At 37.7% G+C, this 17452-nt stretch overlaps 1 protein-coding gene across 1 annotated transcript in view; it reads left to right on the forward strand.

Annotated features, from left to right (window-relative positions):
* The window catches only part of PARPBP (PARP1 binding protein), a 54407-nt gene that overhangs the window by 7314 nt on the left and 29641 nt on the right, over positions 1 to 17452 (forward strand). Inside the window, 4 exon segments of the mRNA XM_009332950.1 lie at positions 2508 to 2738; positions 4484 to 4594; positions 6078 to 6248; positions 8630 to 8784. Coding sequence (XP_009331225.1) covers positions 2508 to 2738; positions 4484 to 4594; positions 6078 to 6248; positions 8630 to 8784 — 668 coding nt within the window.

A 17452-nucleotide genomic window follows, 5' to 3' on the forward strand; every position in this document is an offset into this window, starting at 1 on the left:
TCACTTGGTTTAAAAAATAGTACTTTACTGAAAGTAAAAAAGACAATGTCAGGGATTAAACAAATAGGATTATGTATTGTACCTAAATATTTCTTTCTTAGAGTGCAGCAATAACTGCTCTCTCCTCTAGCTTCTTACTGATACAATTGGATAGTAGCTGGCTTGCATCCTACTTCCTTTGGTAACACACTGCTCAGTTTGTGACTCAAATAACAGGGCTTTGTCCCTTACTTGGTGTTGTGGTTTAACCTCAGCTGGCAACTGAGCACCATACAGCTGCTCACTCCCCTCCCTCCCCCCCCCCGGGAGGGGGGGAGAATTGGAAGAGTAAAAGTGAGAAAAACTCGTGGGTTGAGATAAAAACAGTTTAATAATTGAAATAAAATAATAATAATAATAAAAGAATATACAAAGCAAGTGATGCACAATGCAATTGCTCACCACCCACCAAACGATGCCCAGCCAGTCCCGGAGCAGCGGCCCCCCGGCCAACTCCCCCCAGTTTATGTACTGAGCGTGACGTCACATGGTATGGAATATCCCTGTGGCCAGTTGGGGTCAGCTGTCCTGGCTGTGCCCCCTCCCAGCTTCTCGTGCACCTCCAGCCTTCTCAGTCGGTAGAGCATGGGAAGCTGAAAAGGCCTTGGCTAGTGTAAGCATTACCTAGCAACAACTAAAACATCGGTGTGTTATCAACATTGTTCTCATCCTAAATCCAAAACACAGCACTGTACCAGCTACTAGGAAGAAAATTAACTCTATCCCAGCTGAAACCAGGACACTCAGCTTGTTTTTAAATTTCTGTGAATTCCAGCTCCACTATCTGTTCCTATCTGCTGTGACACTTTCACCTTTTTGTTTGCCATTTGTGCCCTGCTGCCATACTTGTAACCTCCAACCATGCCAGGTTTGCTAACAACTTTGGTTCTTTAGTTACTTCTGCTTCATAAATGAGATTACGTGTGGCATTATGGACTATGTACGGTCTTTCTCATTCTCAGGCTCTTCTGTTCCCCATGTAGAGATAACTTACGAAAAGTTTATTCCCTTCTTTCAGTTTAGAACTACAACAAAACTACAAGCTTATTGCTTTACAATTAAGCGTTCACTCTTCTAAGAAGTGCTTAGGCATGATTACTTAATACACCCCTACATATAAATGTAGTAATAGCAGGGGTCTCCATGTTGATGTAAATCCTTTGAAAAAAATATGTTAAACTAATATGTAATTTAAACATGATATTAGTCATTCCTGTTGATATGTTTTCTGCTTGTGTCCACCAAAGGTCAACAGGGCACTCATCTCAAGAGTTGGAAAGAAGACAGGGACTTCTAACTGTGATACAAGTTTCTTAAGTTACTTTGTGACAAATTTGAATTTTCTTTTTTGCTTAGAATAAGAAAAGGTTCTTCAGTTGCGAATAAAATGCTGTTAGTTATTTTGCTACCCATGTATTTTTTGTCATTTACCCACTTTATCTGCTTTTTTAAATTAACTCTCTGTTAATCTCTATTAATTTTGCTAATTTTCTGTTAAGCTGTAATTCTTTTTTCCTTTTTGGAGGTTGGGGAGAAGGCAGAGGAGCACATGGAATGTAATCTAATAATTTTGACAGGGAGAGTGGGCCAGAAGCTGGGTATAATATTGTAGTCTATACTGTATAGTTAATGTTAGTTATGGTACCAGTAACAGATAGGTGTGCATTGCTTTAATGTATTTGTCAGATCTGTGTAGCAACACTATCAATGTTATGCTAAAGTATTACAGAATAACTGTACTAATACAGGAAAAAAACTTTTTTTTTTTTTGGACACGGCACATGTTTTCCCAGATTACTGCTTGAAATAACATAATAGAGCTCTATTTACTGCCTTTGGGATGTAAATGCCTGCCATACTGAAAACTATTTCTGCAGATAAATAACTTTATGTAAGCAGTAGTCCTGTGAAAGTCAATATGTCTTTTCTTATGAGTAAAGTTCAATAAAATACCAGGTATGTTTAAAGATCAGGAACAAATAGTAGGGCCTGTTGCGACAGGACAAGGGGTAATGGTTTTAAACTAAAAGAGGGTAGATTTAGACTAGATATAAGGAAGAAATTTTTTATGCTGAGGGTGGTGAAGCACTGGCACAGGTTGCCCAGAGAGGTGGTGGATGCCCCATCCCTGGAAACATTCAAGGTCAGGTTGGACGGGGCTCTGAGCAACCTGATCGAGTCGAAGATGTCCCTGACCACGGCAGGGGGGTTGGACTAGATGACCTTTAGAGGTCCCTTCAAACCCAAACTATTCTATGATTCTATGAAGTACTGCATATAACAAAACTCAACTGTAAAGACACAGCACTGGAAGAACTTCAACTATAAGTAAGACTTTTTTTATTATAAACTTAAATATTTAGTTTATAATAGTTTTTTTAATATATATATGCAGCTTGTTTTAAAGTAATTTTTAAAGCTATGCTGAACACAAAACATAATGTTTTTGCTTTTTTCTGTTCTATTAGCACCATGGAGATTTCACAGTATCACTTAGTGATGTGTTGGAAGCTTGGAAATATTTGTTACATGACAAACTGGGATTATCATATGAAAACATGAAAGAACCTGAAAATTATGCTGACCTAAAAAAAGCCTATCATGCCTTCTTAGCAAGAAGCAATATGTTAGATCTAATAGACATATGTCAGATGTGCTATGGTCTTGGACTTGTATCTGAAGATGAAAGCATAGCCCCTGTAAGTATTTTGTTTGTGATATTGTTTTGACATATCTTTTGATTCCAGTTATGGATTTATGACAATTCTAAATATACACAGGAGCTCTAAATTACTCACAAGTTACTTTGCTCTTCTATTGGGGAAGCAGATGAGTTTAAATTACTAAATCTTTTAAAGAGATCTTAAATTCACTCAAAAATTACTTCTTTCTGTTGTCCTGCTGGATGGGTGGGTCCCACAGCTCTTCTATGAGTATATCACTCTGCCGGCAGGGGAACTGAAAAATGAACTGTAGAGATTTGATAAGACTGGAACAAAGCTTAGTGATTAACACGTGTCATGGAGTTTTGGTTGTATGTTGATATGCAATCAAAATATTTTTAATGGTTATCATTTTAAAAATACCACGCTTTTAAAAGCAAACACTTCCCTATAATACATGTAGTTCCATGTTAGATTTTTCCAGAAACCAGAAGAGGTTCCACTTCAGCCACTCAGTCAAGCAGCTCTGTTGCAGTTTATTGCAGCTCTGATGTTTTTATGACACTGCGTGTGAGGCCATGCTCTAGGCTAGAGAAGTTCTAGTGTGTATTCCACTCTTAGACTGTGAAAGTCTATGAAAAATGAATTTGATTAATCTCTATGTCATTGGATTAAAATATATGTAAGTAGCAATTCAGATACATTTGAAACACAAGCATTTCACATGATTTTAGTTTATTCTGTGCTCTCTAGAGCACGGAAAGGTCAAAAGACTGGATATTGATACTGAAAAAATTAATGAATGTTGCATTTAGATGCACATACTTCTAGCTTCTAATGAAAATTAGAAAGGAGTCAATAGTCTGCTTTTACTGCCCACTCTCAGCATTGCAGACTTAAATTACTGTTTATTTCATCTTCTGAATTTAATGTGTGTGTTTAATTAGATGGTCATTTTAATATGAGGGAAGCTATATCAGTAACTGAATGTTAATTGAACTGAGATATTTTATGAACATACGATGAACTACTAGTTACAGCATGATTAAAAATGTTCACCTTCCAGCCCTAGTAAGGAAAAAAAGCTTTCTCCATGAAAAAGTGGTCAAATATTGGAACACGTTGCCCGGAGAGGATGTGGAATCTCATCTTTGGAGATATTAAAAACTAGGCTCAGCAAGTCACTGAGAAACCTGGTCAAACTTGTCCTGCTTCAAGCATGGGTTTGTACTAGATGATCTCTGTAGATCCCTTTTAACCTAAATTATTGTATGATTCTATGACAAGTATGCTTGTAACAAGCTTGCCTACTTCCCTAAAGGTTCAGAGAACCTACACTCAAACACTCATGTGGTTATGAGGCACAAAAGAGGTTATAAGGACAACTGAAGTTCAGGAAGGGCATGGAAACTGCAATTTTTTAATTTTTTTTTTCTTCCTGTTCTCATGGGGAAGATAGAGAACTTGGGTGGGTTAATGAGCTCTTCCTAAACATGGTATAACATATTAAATGTTCTCCAAAACATAAGCAGATGCTTTTAGTGCAAGTGTATTACGTAACTGCTTGAGATATCTTTTCTAAGTTAATTTGAATCTTACACCTCATTTCTCTACTAAAACGGTTGTACTTTTAAAGACTAAAACCAAAAATAGGTTGTAAGGGCTGCATTAGCCTCAAAACCCTAGCAAACTGGCAGAGACGTAACATAGTTTCACCAGGTTTTAATACTAGTTTTGCTTTCTATTCATCTTCATATTTAAGTTTAATCTTTTTATTAAAGGTTCAACTGTTGGAATTTATTTCTGGCATAATGAATGTACAAGAAAATAATGGTTCTGTTCTTTCTACTCCTTCTACACCAGTCAACAGACAGGGCCAGGAGAATGTGAAGGTAAAAATTATTTCTGTCTCTTTTGCAATGTTCTGTATATGTTGAAAAGATGAAATATAACATGGTTTCCTTTTCCAGTTATTGGTATTAAAATGTTGCTGGTTTAAAAAAACAGAACATATGTATTCAAACTCTGTATCACTTGAGTATATTGTAGGTATGTGTGTATGGGGCTAAGTGCAGAAATTTATGTTCTGGAAGACAGTCCTTTTATGACAGGCGCTTGATGTAGACTTAATCTGCCCTGAAACACCAGGGAATAATTTTTTCTACAAGTACACCATCACTCAAACATTGTCTTGACTAAGAGTTAAATGATTTGCCCAATGCTGCAAAGTGAAGTGGTAGGTGAAGAAAACTTCTTCAATTTCATTTCATTAGCTTGTACTACAAGACAGACAAGGTTTGTCTGTCCCAGTAGAGGACTGGAGGACTTTTGGGAATACTGGATTCTTTCCTTTTACCCTTTCAACCCCCAAACCCAGAATATCACAATACTGTATAACAATGCTTGACATGCTGGAGCTTTAGTCATCTCCAAATTTACTTTTCTCATGACGAGTGGCAATTTCAGTTCAATATTTGGGTACAACTGAAAATATTTCTGAACAACAAAATATTTTCTGGACTAAGACTCTCCCCTAGATAGTACTTCTACCACTGACATAATGGCTTTCTTGCTGCTTTGACTTGTGTAGTAAAAATATTCCTTGCTCTTTTTTCCTTCTCTTAAATCTATCTTTTCAGACTGTCACACATACATGTTTGGTTTTTTTACTGCCTCCATTTTTGTTGTACATCCTGTTGAATAAGAAGAAATTCCATAGCAAATATAGGTTTTCTCATTATCTTTCTTTTTGTTAATGGCCTTTTTTTGGTCTTTGTTTTCTTTGCTTGTGACAAAACTGTAAATTCTTCAGTTCTGGGACTGTTGCTCTTACAGGGTCCAGAATAGTGCTGCAATATAAGCAATTACAATGTTACATTTTGGTTATGTGGGTGGAGCTGGGTCACAATTTACGTCCAAACTCAATCAGTGGCGTTTCTGTGATTGAAATCCCCCGGGAGCCAAGGGAAAAATTACTGAATCTGGTGCAGAGCTGGCGAGTTGTTTAAAATTTTAGCCTATTTGAAGTTAATGACAAATCCTTATGTGGTTTAATAGTGCTAGTATTTTGCCTTGGGATAGAAAAGGAATATCTGTGAAGAGGTTTCGAAGTAGAAATTGATAGCCAATTTTAATAGCTAGAGATCCAACCCTCAAATATTTTGTGAATATTCAAGTATGGTATACGTCATTTTAACATATTAATCATGCTTGCTTGATACTTCCAGAATCCCCATAAAGTAGCATTTTGAAATTATGCAAGGTGAAATTCTTACTGTTCCAAAAATCATATCAGTGCATATCTAATTAGCTTTAAAAAAAACCAACATAATTTAGCAGCGGGATGACCAATTTGTGTGATGCTTTTTTATACAGGTGACAGTCCTGGCAAAGAAGTGTGTTTGTTCATATTTAAGCCTGTTGGTGAATTCTAAGGACGATCTGGCATTGGCTCATATTCTAAATGTTCCTGACAGAGGACTTGGTAGAGAAGCCTTCACTAACCTAAAACATGCCTCACAGAAGAGAAAAATGTCCATTTTCCTGGTATGTGTGTCAAATGAAACTTGCTGTAGATCAGAGGCAATGAAATAGATCTATAAACATAAAATATTGCTTTAATCTCATATGCAAGACTGACATTTGCAAGCCAAATCAAATACCACCGTAAACATGGTTTCTAGGTTAAAAAGACACAACAGAGGCTCCATGTGAAGGAATGGGTGCTTGCTTGGTCATGAGATCTAAAGATGCACAGAAAAATAATTGTGTGCATGTGTACAACTAGAGCTTTAAAATGTGATACCGTAAGAACGGGCATCGAGACTGTTCATCCCAAACAGTGACTGAAATCCTGAAAAAGCTTGCCATCTTAAACATTAATATAAGGTATGCTTTTTATTATTGCTTTTAAAATTTTGAAATCTTGGTAAATAGTGTGAAGTGAGGTCACGAGTATGCACATCAAAGAAAAAAGACAAAGGAAGAAAAGAAGGCATTAGACTAGATGTTGCTGCTTACCAAATACCTCTAAAAGCAATGAGGTTTGGTTAAATAAATATCACAAAGTAGTATTAACATTAACAAAACCAAGCCACTAACAATGCATTACAATGCGTTTCAGTTTTAAAGTGCTGTAAGTAAGTATTTTGGTTAAATAGTAAAACAGCATTTTTCTGTGCATTTGCTAAACTTGAGACATCTGGAACCTAAAGTATTTCTGTGTACAAATTGCTTTTTGGTGACAAACCCCTGCTTTTGACATGTACGCTAGAACAGGGGCCAAAATTTGAAAGGGCAATATTACATTTTTTCAGTTTTGACTCAGAATTTGGGGAGGGTAATGCTTTCCAGTCATTTGCAGCTTGATCAGTCTTGAAATACTCTTCAAGATGTGATTGATATGGGACATTCCTAAATATTTTCAAAGTCACAGAGCTGGAAAAAACCCCTTGAGACAGTGGTATTCTCTTTCCTCAATGCTCTTGTATAGGAATTAAAAAAGCTACGGCATCAATGTGCAGTGCTTAGAGGCTTGTTGCTAAAGAATCCAGTTTGGTATGTGAGGTGCATTTATATTTACAGTAGTTATAGTCAGCACAGAACCATCTCAAAAATAGTTGGAATAAGATGAGTAAGAATTCTTTCTCCAAAGAACCACTGTAGTCCCTCATATTCAAAATAATAAAATTTTGCGTGCACAGTGGCCTCAGTGCAGACAACAGCAGACCAAGGAAAAACAGTATGGGTATGTAACAGTCACTGAAGCAGCTGCATTCTCAGATTTTTATGGTTGAATAAATATGGAAAATTTGTGAAATCTCGGTTCCAGGATTAATTATTTTAGCTCCTAATGCTCTGTTAACACTGTATTAAAAAAAAAAAAAAAGTATGTGTTTGGACTGGATTTATTACCTCTGCCTCACAGTTGCCAGAGGGGAAACTTCTCTACCGTGTAAAGAAGTCTTCTTTTCTGGCATCTGTGTCTTGTAGAAATCTTGCAAAGCTGGAATATTTTCCATTGGGAAGGCAAGGTCCTATGAACTGTACTTGATCCACAGGAAATCTTTAGCACAAAGGCAGGAATACTGGCAGGTTTGCTTTCTTTGCTAGAGTAATTCCAGTTGTAGTCTTTCCAGTCCTAAGAGCTTTATGATTTAGCTGCATAGCCTGAAATTAAAATTTATATGTAGAATTAATATTACTGTATCTGTGTCAAGCGTATTGGATTGTTATCTTTACTTTCACCTTTCTGGAGACCTGCTAAGCTTTTGATTCTGACTGTTGCCTAAAAATTTGAGGGGTTGTCCTCTAAGGCGTACTGCTTTTGGGACATCTCTTGTTTTCGGGGTCTTTATAGCATATAAAAATATATGGAAACTTTCAGAATTGGGTACTTGTGATGATAGAAGCCTTAACTGTCATAATTTTTCAGAAGCTTTGAGTATACATTATTTTTATTTGCACCTCTGAAAATAAATATACTACTGAAGTCAACTTTCACATGCTTTTGTTAAAATTGTTCTTGGGTCATAGACAGCCCTCTGAATATAAGAGTAGTTCTTGTGAGGTCAGCACGAGCATTTAAACAGCAGCAACAACAAAAAAATTCCATACCCTATGTTAATGAAGTTTTTTCTAAGCTGTCAAAAGGCCAATGTAAATATCAACTTAGCTGGGTCATTTTCGCTTTGGCTTGTGGTTTTTTTTTATACTGCTGCACTATTTAAGTATTGATCTTGCAAATATCTATGGTGAGATGTACAAAGCTTGCCATTAAGAAGTATTCTGTTGATTCCAGTTAAATTATTTCTGCTATCAACCAGCTGTTATACACTGTTTGCAAATCTGTAGGAGAGGCTCACTTCAAAATGCATACATTTCACGTATGTCTACAGTTTCATATTTCTGAATATTTCTCCTAATAGATGGCAACATCTTTTATCCGAACCGTAGAACTTGGAGGAAGAGGCTGTGCATCTTTGTTATTTGATCCTTTAAGAGTCCATGTAAAGGGGCTTTCAAACTTTGTTAATTTTATTGACAAGCTGCAAGAAATTGTTGGTGAAATCTTAAATCCAAGGTAATAGAATTTCTGTTATATTTTTGTCTTCTTGAGCACCTTTTTTTTCTTGTGCATGTGTCTTAAGGAGGGGGAATGAAAGAAAACCTAATCGTTTCCTTGTCAAATAATTCAGGGTAAATGTTTACAACTTAAACCTTATTAGAAAATATAAATATTTGAAAAACAATGGGGGTAAGCTTATAGATTTTTGAGGTTATTCTTTGTATTAAATTTTTATCAAATCAATGTATGTATGGCTATTTGGTTAGTTCCCTAGTTGTAAATGAACTTTCAAAGATTTCAGTCTTGTGGGTGTAGTAAGTACATAAACTGATATGTGCTTTACTTCTTGCTTGTTAATGACTTCCTTTTTGTCATTTCATTGTATATACCCTTATATAAAGGAGTCTTTATTGCTGCTGACAAATGATGACATTGGTTATTTAGCTGTTCTTTTCTCTTCTTTTTAACTACATAAGTGAAGCCTAAGAATTATTTCTTAGGGAGGCTCTGGTGAAGTCACTGATTTTGAATGTTTTTGAAGACCTGAAGTTAGCCTTTTAGGCAGGCTTATAAATGTGAGATTAATTAGAGAGAAGTCTAAGTGTAACACAGGAATTTGAACTGGTAAGTGCTGGCACTAGTACAGAGAGAAGAGCAGTTTTCTTAAGCATTATAGAAGTTAGTGATTTTTTTCATTTATAATCGGTAATTTTTCTATACAAAACTTTAGCAGATCAGCTATAATAGTTCTGTCCTTGATACTAAAGAATCTTTTTTTTTTTAGTTTGAATTGAGTCTAATTCAGTTGAAAACAAAATTTTATAAGCAAATCATAAACGTTATTTAAGTTACCGTCCAGATTGCACTGAAGCTGGAAGTGGGAAGTATTTCTGAAGTTGTTTAGCAGTTTTTGTTTTACTTTTTAATTCTGCTGCTTTGTTCCTTCATTTCAACATGCTGTCTGTGCTGGTGATTAAAGGAAACTTTTGACTCAACATCTAATGTATGCTTTTTTCTTTATTTAAATCATATCTGGCACTGTACATTGATAAAAATGAGAAATAGAAAAACATTTATGTCCATGAACTTACTTTTTAGGGTGGGAAGACCGCTTTTTCAGGTATATACAGTTCAGCAAAGTGTAACTTCATAAAATGCTACATCTTGTTAATTACCCTTCTGTTTAAGGCATGTGAGAAAAATCAGAGGGGGATAGTTGCTGGGAATTATCAGTTTCTAACTGGGAGAATTCTCTAGAGCTTGGAAATTCTTTTCAGCATTCAGCTTTTTAGTCTGTTGCTTTCTCTGCTGTACCTGCTGTCCCGTTTATTCTGGGGTAGAAATCTCGTTAACATCAGATTCTGGCATGTTCATTAGGTTGCATGTATACAAGTAGGTTGCATGTATACATGTAGGTGTCGATGCTTGTATCACTGACCAAGAATGGAAGCTAGCTCTACTGCGGTGTTTCTAGTATCTCTTGTACTCTATATGGGCTTTATAACCTCATGATGTAATATACTACTATTGTTTTTATATATGTATCTATATAGTAACTCAGTGCTTATAGAAATATACCAATCAGTTGACAGTCTTTGAAAGAATCTTCATTAGTATGCTGAAGTTCTCAAATATTATAGGACTAGTATACAGCTTAGAAACTGTAAGGGTCATAACATTGGTGAACAAAAAGATATTTTTCTTAAGTGTTTGGTAAGCCGTATGAGCAAGGACTGTCTGTATACCCTGTCTGCGATGTGACAGTTATGAATTCCAGAAGATGCAGTTTTACAGAAGAAATTTCTCTAGTCCTGTTACGACTGCAATCTAAAGAGCAGAGGGGAAAAAAAACAACAATGCAGCAAAAGTTTCAGTTGCTTAGTCTTTAGAAGCCTGTTGAGAAATCTAAGAGCAACTGGACAACCTATTTGTGATATTGCTGTATCTCTGATGTAGAGATTAGCTAAGCTGCAAAAACCAGGTCTCAGTATTTGCTATGCCACAAGAAAAATGCAGTATTTTGGTTCTTTACTTAATAATTAGAAGTCTGTTATTTCAGTTTCATCTTGTTACAGTGGAGAGCTTATGAAACTTGCATAAAATACAAAGTAGCCAAACAAATGCCAGGTCATTGTGGAACACATGTTGAAAAGAGGCTTTCTTCGTCTGCCTGAGTCAAGTTCCTTTGCTTTGGAAACCTAGAAACTGAATTGAAGATGTTGGACAGTGATGGGATGTGCTTAAGAATATTTTGAACATAGTAGGAGGTATGGTGCAACCAAGTATCTGCTAACCTATGGAGAATAGCAAAAATATTTCTCATCCCCAAGTCTTTTGGCTAAGAAAGTGAACAGTAGATGAGATGCGGGAAGGGAAAGCTGTCAAACAGAGTGGAAATTTAATAAAGTTATGACGATTTGATTCAAATATGGCACAAAGTGTAAGCAGACCTGATAGCAGGAGAAATTGAAAGATATAATGAACTTTGGTAGTTTCAAGGTGTATTCACTGAGCGGAACGACCATTCTTACAAATCTCTGGAATTTTGAAATAGTTCGTTTGCCTCTCCTCATTTTCCAGATGTCTAAGATTAGAAAAAATCACTAATATTCCAAGAATTGGTAGCATGAACATTCCTTAAAGTTTGGGGATGCTGTAAAACTTGTAACCCTAAAACTAGTTACAGATTCTGGACCTACAAGACTTGGACAATGTTTATGCGGTGAATAGAGAGCTTGGATGTTCTACTTTTTGTGCCTGTTTCTTGACAAGAAACATATCAATGTGGTATTTGTCAGTGAAGTGGATGATTATTATATACCTGAGGATCTGGAAACTCTTTTCTGTTGGTGTAAATGAAAAAGTACAGTACTAATCCATCATTCTGGAAATCCTTCTCTTTTAGGCCAGACAATAATGCTTCTTGCATCTGGAAAGAACTTACTCTGTTTCTGGAATGACTTTTTTCAAGTTCATAAAAGATGTGTGTGACTTAAAACTGAATGATGGAAAGGCATTTGTCGTATTGGTTACTGCGCTTGTTGGTTCATATAGATGTGTGTGTGTATGTATGCATATATATACTTTAAAAGTCCCCACTGATTTTGTAGAGTAGCAAAGTTGGTAGATGGGCAGTAAATTTTCTTCTTGAATTGGGCCCTGACTTCGCTGTAAGCACTGACCACTAGGTGACACTATTGCACAGCCCACATTAGTAGCTATTTACAGTAGCTGTATTGTTTCATTCGACACATTTGAGCGAGTGTGATGCTTTGGAGTGGGTCTTCATTTCAGGTCCGTGAGCAGTCTTCTACAGTCAATTGTAGAAGTTATACAGCTTGACTTGATCATGCATGTGGATTAGTGCATTGAGCTTTCTCTTGACAGGGAAAATGCTATTTCTTATGTGTTGTCTTTGTGAAGCTGTGATTGCATCTGGAGATGCAGTAGTATTTTGGGAGAGAAAGCATATGAGACTTTATCTGGTCTTGTGCTGCATGTTTAAGTTAATTGGATAGCGTTCATGCAGCCCTGGAGTTTTGTGTTCTAAAGTTGCTGGAAAGTTGTTGAAGTGTGCGCAAAACATTGTCTATAGGACTCCTTAAACTTAGGATCATAGAATAATTCAGGAAGGAACATCAGGAAATTTTTGGTCCAACATCCTGCTCAAAGCAGGGTCAATTAAGGGGTCAGCCTAGGTTAATCAGGGCTTTGTGCAGTCTCCTTCCTTGGAGGTTTTCAATCTCCCTCTTGGCAACCTGTTCCACGGCTTGAATGTCCTCATGGTGAAAAGTGTTTTTTTTCCTTATATCAAGTTGGGACATCTATTGTTTCAATTTATGCCTGTTGTCTCTTTTCCTTCCACTAACTCCCAACATGAGGAGCCTGGCTCCATCTTCTTGGTTACCTTCTTGTAGGTATTGGAAAGCTGTTAGTAGATCCCCCTGAAGCCTTCTCTTCTCCAGACTGAACAAGTTGTTCCCTTAACTGCTTCTCACAGGGCACGTCTCCCTGACCATCTTGGCAGCCCTCTGCTGAACTTGCTCCAGTTTATCAGTGTCTTTCCTGGACTGGGGGGCCCAAAACTGGACGCAGTATTCTAAAATTGGTCCAACGAGTGCTGATTAGAGAGGGATAATCACATTCCTCAGACTACTGGCTATGCTACTGTTGATGCAGCCAAGGATACTGTTGGCCTTCTTTGCTGCCAAGACACACTCCTGGCTCATGGTTAGCTTGCTGAACATGCACCAAGACTCCCAGGTTCTTTTACATAGAGCTGCTCCCCAGCCTGTATTATTGCAAGGGGTTATCCCTTTCCAAGGCTCTGCATGTCCTGTTGAATTTCATATGGTTCCTGTCAGCCCATTCCTCCCCTCTGTTTAGGTATCGCTGCATGGCAGCTCTGCTCTCAAGCATATTGACCGTTCCATCCAATTTGGTGTCATCTGCAAACTTGATGAGCATGTATTTTTATCACCAAGTCACTGCCAAAGATATTTAAAGGAAAAAAAACAGGTTCCAGGATAGGCCCCTATGGTTGTCCATTTGTTACTGGCCTCCAGATACAGTACAACATGTTTACTACCTTCTGAGCCTGATCATCCAACCAATTTTTAACTCATCTAGTTGTCCAGCCATCCAGACTGTAACACCCAAACTTGTATGTTGAGAGTATTTTCTCACAGTGTTGAAAGCCTTGCTACAATCAAGGTAAATGGCATCCACCATTCTCCCCTGATCTGCAAAGACAGTCATTTTATTATAGGAGGCAAACAGACTGGTCAGGCATAATTTACACTTGATAAATCCATGCTTACTGTTACCAGCCACCACCTAATCCTTCACATGCCCAGAAATGTTTCCTCAGAGGACTTTTAACCTTATTTTCCCAGGGAACAAAGTGAGGCTGATGAATGTGTGCTTCCCCAAACTGTCCTTTCGGTCTTTTTTGCAAACATTTGCTTTTCTCTGTTTCTCAAGGACCTTCCCTGATCACCATGACTTTTCAAAGATGGTATAGAGTGGCCTTACAAGGACATCAGCCAGTTCTATTAGTACTCTTGGGGAAGAGTGGCTGGAAAGCTGCCTGTTGGAAAAGGACCTGGGGGTGTTGGTTGACAGCTGGCTGAACATGAGCTGGCAGCATGCCCAGGTAGCCAAGAAGGCCAATGGCATCCTGGCCTGTATCAGAAATAGCGTGGCCAGCAGGAGTAGGGAAGTGATCGTGCCCCTGTACTCGGCACTGGTGAGGCCGCACCTCGAATACTGTGTTCAGTTTTGGGCCCCTCACTACAAGAAGGACATTGAGGTGTTAGAGCGTGTCCAGAGAAGGGCAACGAGGCTGGTGAAGGGTCTGGAGAACAAGCCTTATGAGGAGCGGCTGAGGGAACTGGGTCTGTTTAGTCTGGAGAAAAGGAGGCTGAGGGGAGACCTCATCGCTCTCTACAACTACCTGAAAGTAGGTTGTAGCGAGGTGGGTGTTGGTCTCTTCTCCCAAGTAACTAGCGATAGGACGAGAGGAAATGGCCTCAAGTTGTGCCAGGGGAGGTTTAGATTGGACATGAGGAAAAACTTCTTTACTGGAAGAGTGGTTAAACATTGGAACAGGCTGCCCAGGGAAGTGGTTGGGTCACCATCCCTGGGAGTATTTAAAAGACGTGTAGATGAGGTGCTTAGGGACATGGTTTAGTGGGCATGGTGGTGTTGGGTTGACGGTTGGACTCGATGACCTTAGAGGTCTCTTCCAACCTTAATGATTCTATGATTCTCTTGGATACAGCCCATTTGATTCCATGGACTTATATGGGCTCAGTTCTGTCAAGTAAACCCTGACTTGATCCTTATCCACTGCTGACAGTTCTCCTCTGAAAACTTTCTCTAGTCAGAGGCCTGGTAAAGACTGAGGCAAAGAAGGCATTGAGTACCTCAGGTTTATCTGTGTCCACTGTTGCAAAATCTCCTGCCTTTCAGCAAAGGTCCTTCATTTTCTTTGTTCAGCCTTTTAATACAAAAGCAGCAGGTGAAGCTACTTTAACATTCCTTGCAAGTCTCAACTCCAGCTGAGCTTTGGCTTTCCTGAAAACATCCCTAAATTCCAGGAAAATGCTTCTATATTATTTCTTTGTAACCTGTCCCTTCTTCACCATCCTGTGTAAAGCCTTTTTGCATTGAAGGTCTGTCATCAGTCCACTGTTTAGCCAAGCTGGTCTACTGATATTTCTACACGTTTTCCTGAGTATTGTGATGGACTGTTCTTGTGCTTGTAATATGCTGTCATTAATAACATGTCAGCTTTCCTGAGTTCCTTTGTCTTTTAGAACTTTCTCACATGGTATTCCATGTACCAGTTCACTGAATAAGCTGAAATCTGCTCTCCTAAAGTCACAGTCTATACTCTGCTACTTGCTTTCCTCGCTCCCCTAGGATCTTGATCTGCACTATTTCATGATTGCTACAGCTGAGGCTGCCATTGATTTTTTTTTCTTTTTTTGCAACATCCCTGACCAATTCTTCCTTGTTAGTGAATAGCGGACCCAGCTGTGTGTAACCCCATGTGTCGCACATCCAGTGTCCCTGACACCCTCTAGAAATCTTGACTGCTTGCATCCCATTGTGATGCTCTTCCAGCAGATGTTGGGGGGGTGGTGGTAAAGTGCCCTGTAAGAACCAGGGTCTGTGATACACAGCGTGCTGAGAGTTGCTTTAAGAATACTTTGCCCATTTCCTCACATGTGTTGGATTGTCTGTAACAAACTCTGACCCTGTTTCACAAGCTCTCAACAAGCCTCATGTTTGTCCAATAGAAGAGCTCCTTCATACCTCTGAGCTGCTCCTGCATATAGAGGGCACTCGCCCACCTTGTCTTTCCTGAAGAGCTTCTTGTATTCATCCTTTGCAGCACTCCAACTGTCAGGCTGTCCCACCATGTCTTGGTTATTCCAGTGAAGTTGTAGTTCTGTAACCACGAGGATCTTATATTCCTTCCAACTTGTTTTATTGTGTTTTACGGGGTAAATCTCTTTATGCTGTTCTAGAGTATTTGCAATGTGCTGTTCCTCAGTAAAATACTGAGAACTTAGATACTCTGACCTTAGTTTCTCAACTCATAGCATCATTGAAATGAAGAATATTTTTGTGTTTAACTATTTCCAGTGAAAGTTTCTGATTATATGGAATGACCCAAATTAAGACTATATTACCATTCTACCATGTTAACAAACATTGTGCTTGTGACTTAATTAAAAATGTTCTTTCATTTTGAAGAAATAGAAAAATATCAGAAAGGCTGATGTAAGAAAATAATTATTTTATAAGAAAAAAAATCAGGTTTAAATCAGACTCTTAAAAAATTTTCCCTAAAAATGCCTGCCACTTCAAAGACTAATGTGCTTTAACATAATTTTGAATTAAATTATCTGCTTTACCTACACATTTAACTTTATAATGGAAATACTGATATCTTTAATATGATTGTCTTCATTTAAACTTTATGTTGAGAATGTTTTAAAATATATTTACGAGTAATTGATTTTTAAAATAAACTTAATTGTGGTTTAAATTGGATTTGCAAGAAAATAGAAAACTTTGAAAAAGCTGATCTTTTGAGGGTAAGCCTGACTTAAAACATCACGGTTGAAGTGTGGTATCTTAAGTGCCCCAATTGTACAATACTGCATTTAATTAAATTGTGATTTTTGTAATTTGCTGTCCCTTTCCTTAACTTCCTAATTTAGGCTGGTGCTGGAGAATACACTGACCATTATGTCCTAGATATTGAAATTCAAGTATAGTCCCTTAATTAAAAAGAACACATGGAGGCTGTGGTTCTATGGCACTTTTATATCAGTGCTGGATTGAAAAAAACTTACCCTTATGCCATCATACAGATATCAAACTACTAGTTCATCTTTTTCCATGGCTTCCCTTTAATCCAGATTTGACAAGCAGTCTGGCAGCTCCCTGCCCATAATTCCAATCCTGATAACTTTCAGTAAATTGCAGGAAAGTGATTATGTCTAGAAGGAACTATTAAATTGGATACGTTATGGTGGAACAATGGAACTGTAGCATGGAACGCGTATGGCTGCTCATAAAGAATCTTATTCTGAGAAGAATACTTATTTAGTTTCATAGTAGCTTCGTCACTGGATTTGAGGAACATTGCTTGGTATGGAGAATATCCAGAATTAATTTTGGTGAGAGCAGACACTGACAGAACACCAACTTTGTTTTTTGCAGTAAGTTCTTGGGAAGGTACCAGATCTTTTAGATGGTGGCACTTCCTGAGGAAGAGTCACTCTGGTTTCTTCCACCAAGCGAAAAGATAGAAACTTTTGGCAATAAAGCAAAAGCGGCAGCAGCAACATGGAAAAATACTTAGCAACAAGATTCTTTTGTGCTGTGCTTTATTGTGGATCTAATAAACTGTGAAACTCCGAAGGGCCTAAGGTAGGGTCTTCACCTAATATTTAGTTCTGTATGGTTTAAAAAATCAGAGTAATAATGCATGCGTCCATTGTTTGAGGTGGAATTTTTGAGTATTATGAGTGTTTTGATGTAGTTACTTTTTTCTTTTACAGTTATATTTAAAATCTAGATAAGTTCACTGATACAATTTTATCGTTGAGATTTTGAAATCTAAATTAACATGAACTAATTTTTTAAAATTCATGCATATAAC

The sequence above is a fragment of the Pygoscelis adeliae genome, unplaced genomic scaffold (genome assembly GCF_000699105.1).
Source record: "Pygoscelis adeliae isolate BGI_AS28 unplaced genomic scaffold, ASM69910v1 Scaffold38, whole genome shotgun sequence".
Taxonomy (NCBI): Eukaryota; Metazoa; Chordata; class Aves; order Sphenisciformes; family Spheniscidae; genus Pygoscelis; species Pygoscelis adeliae.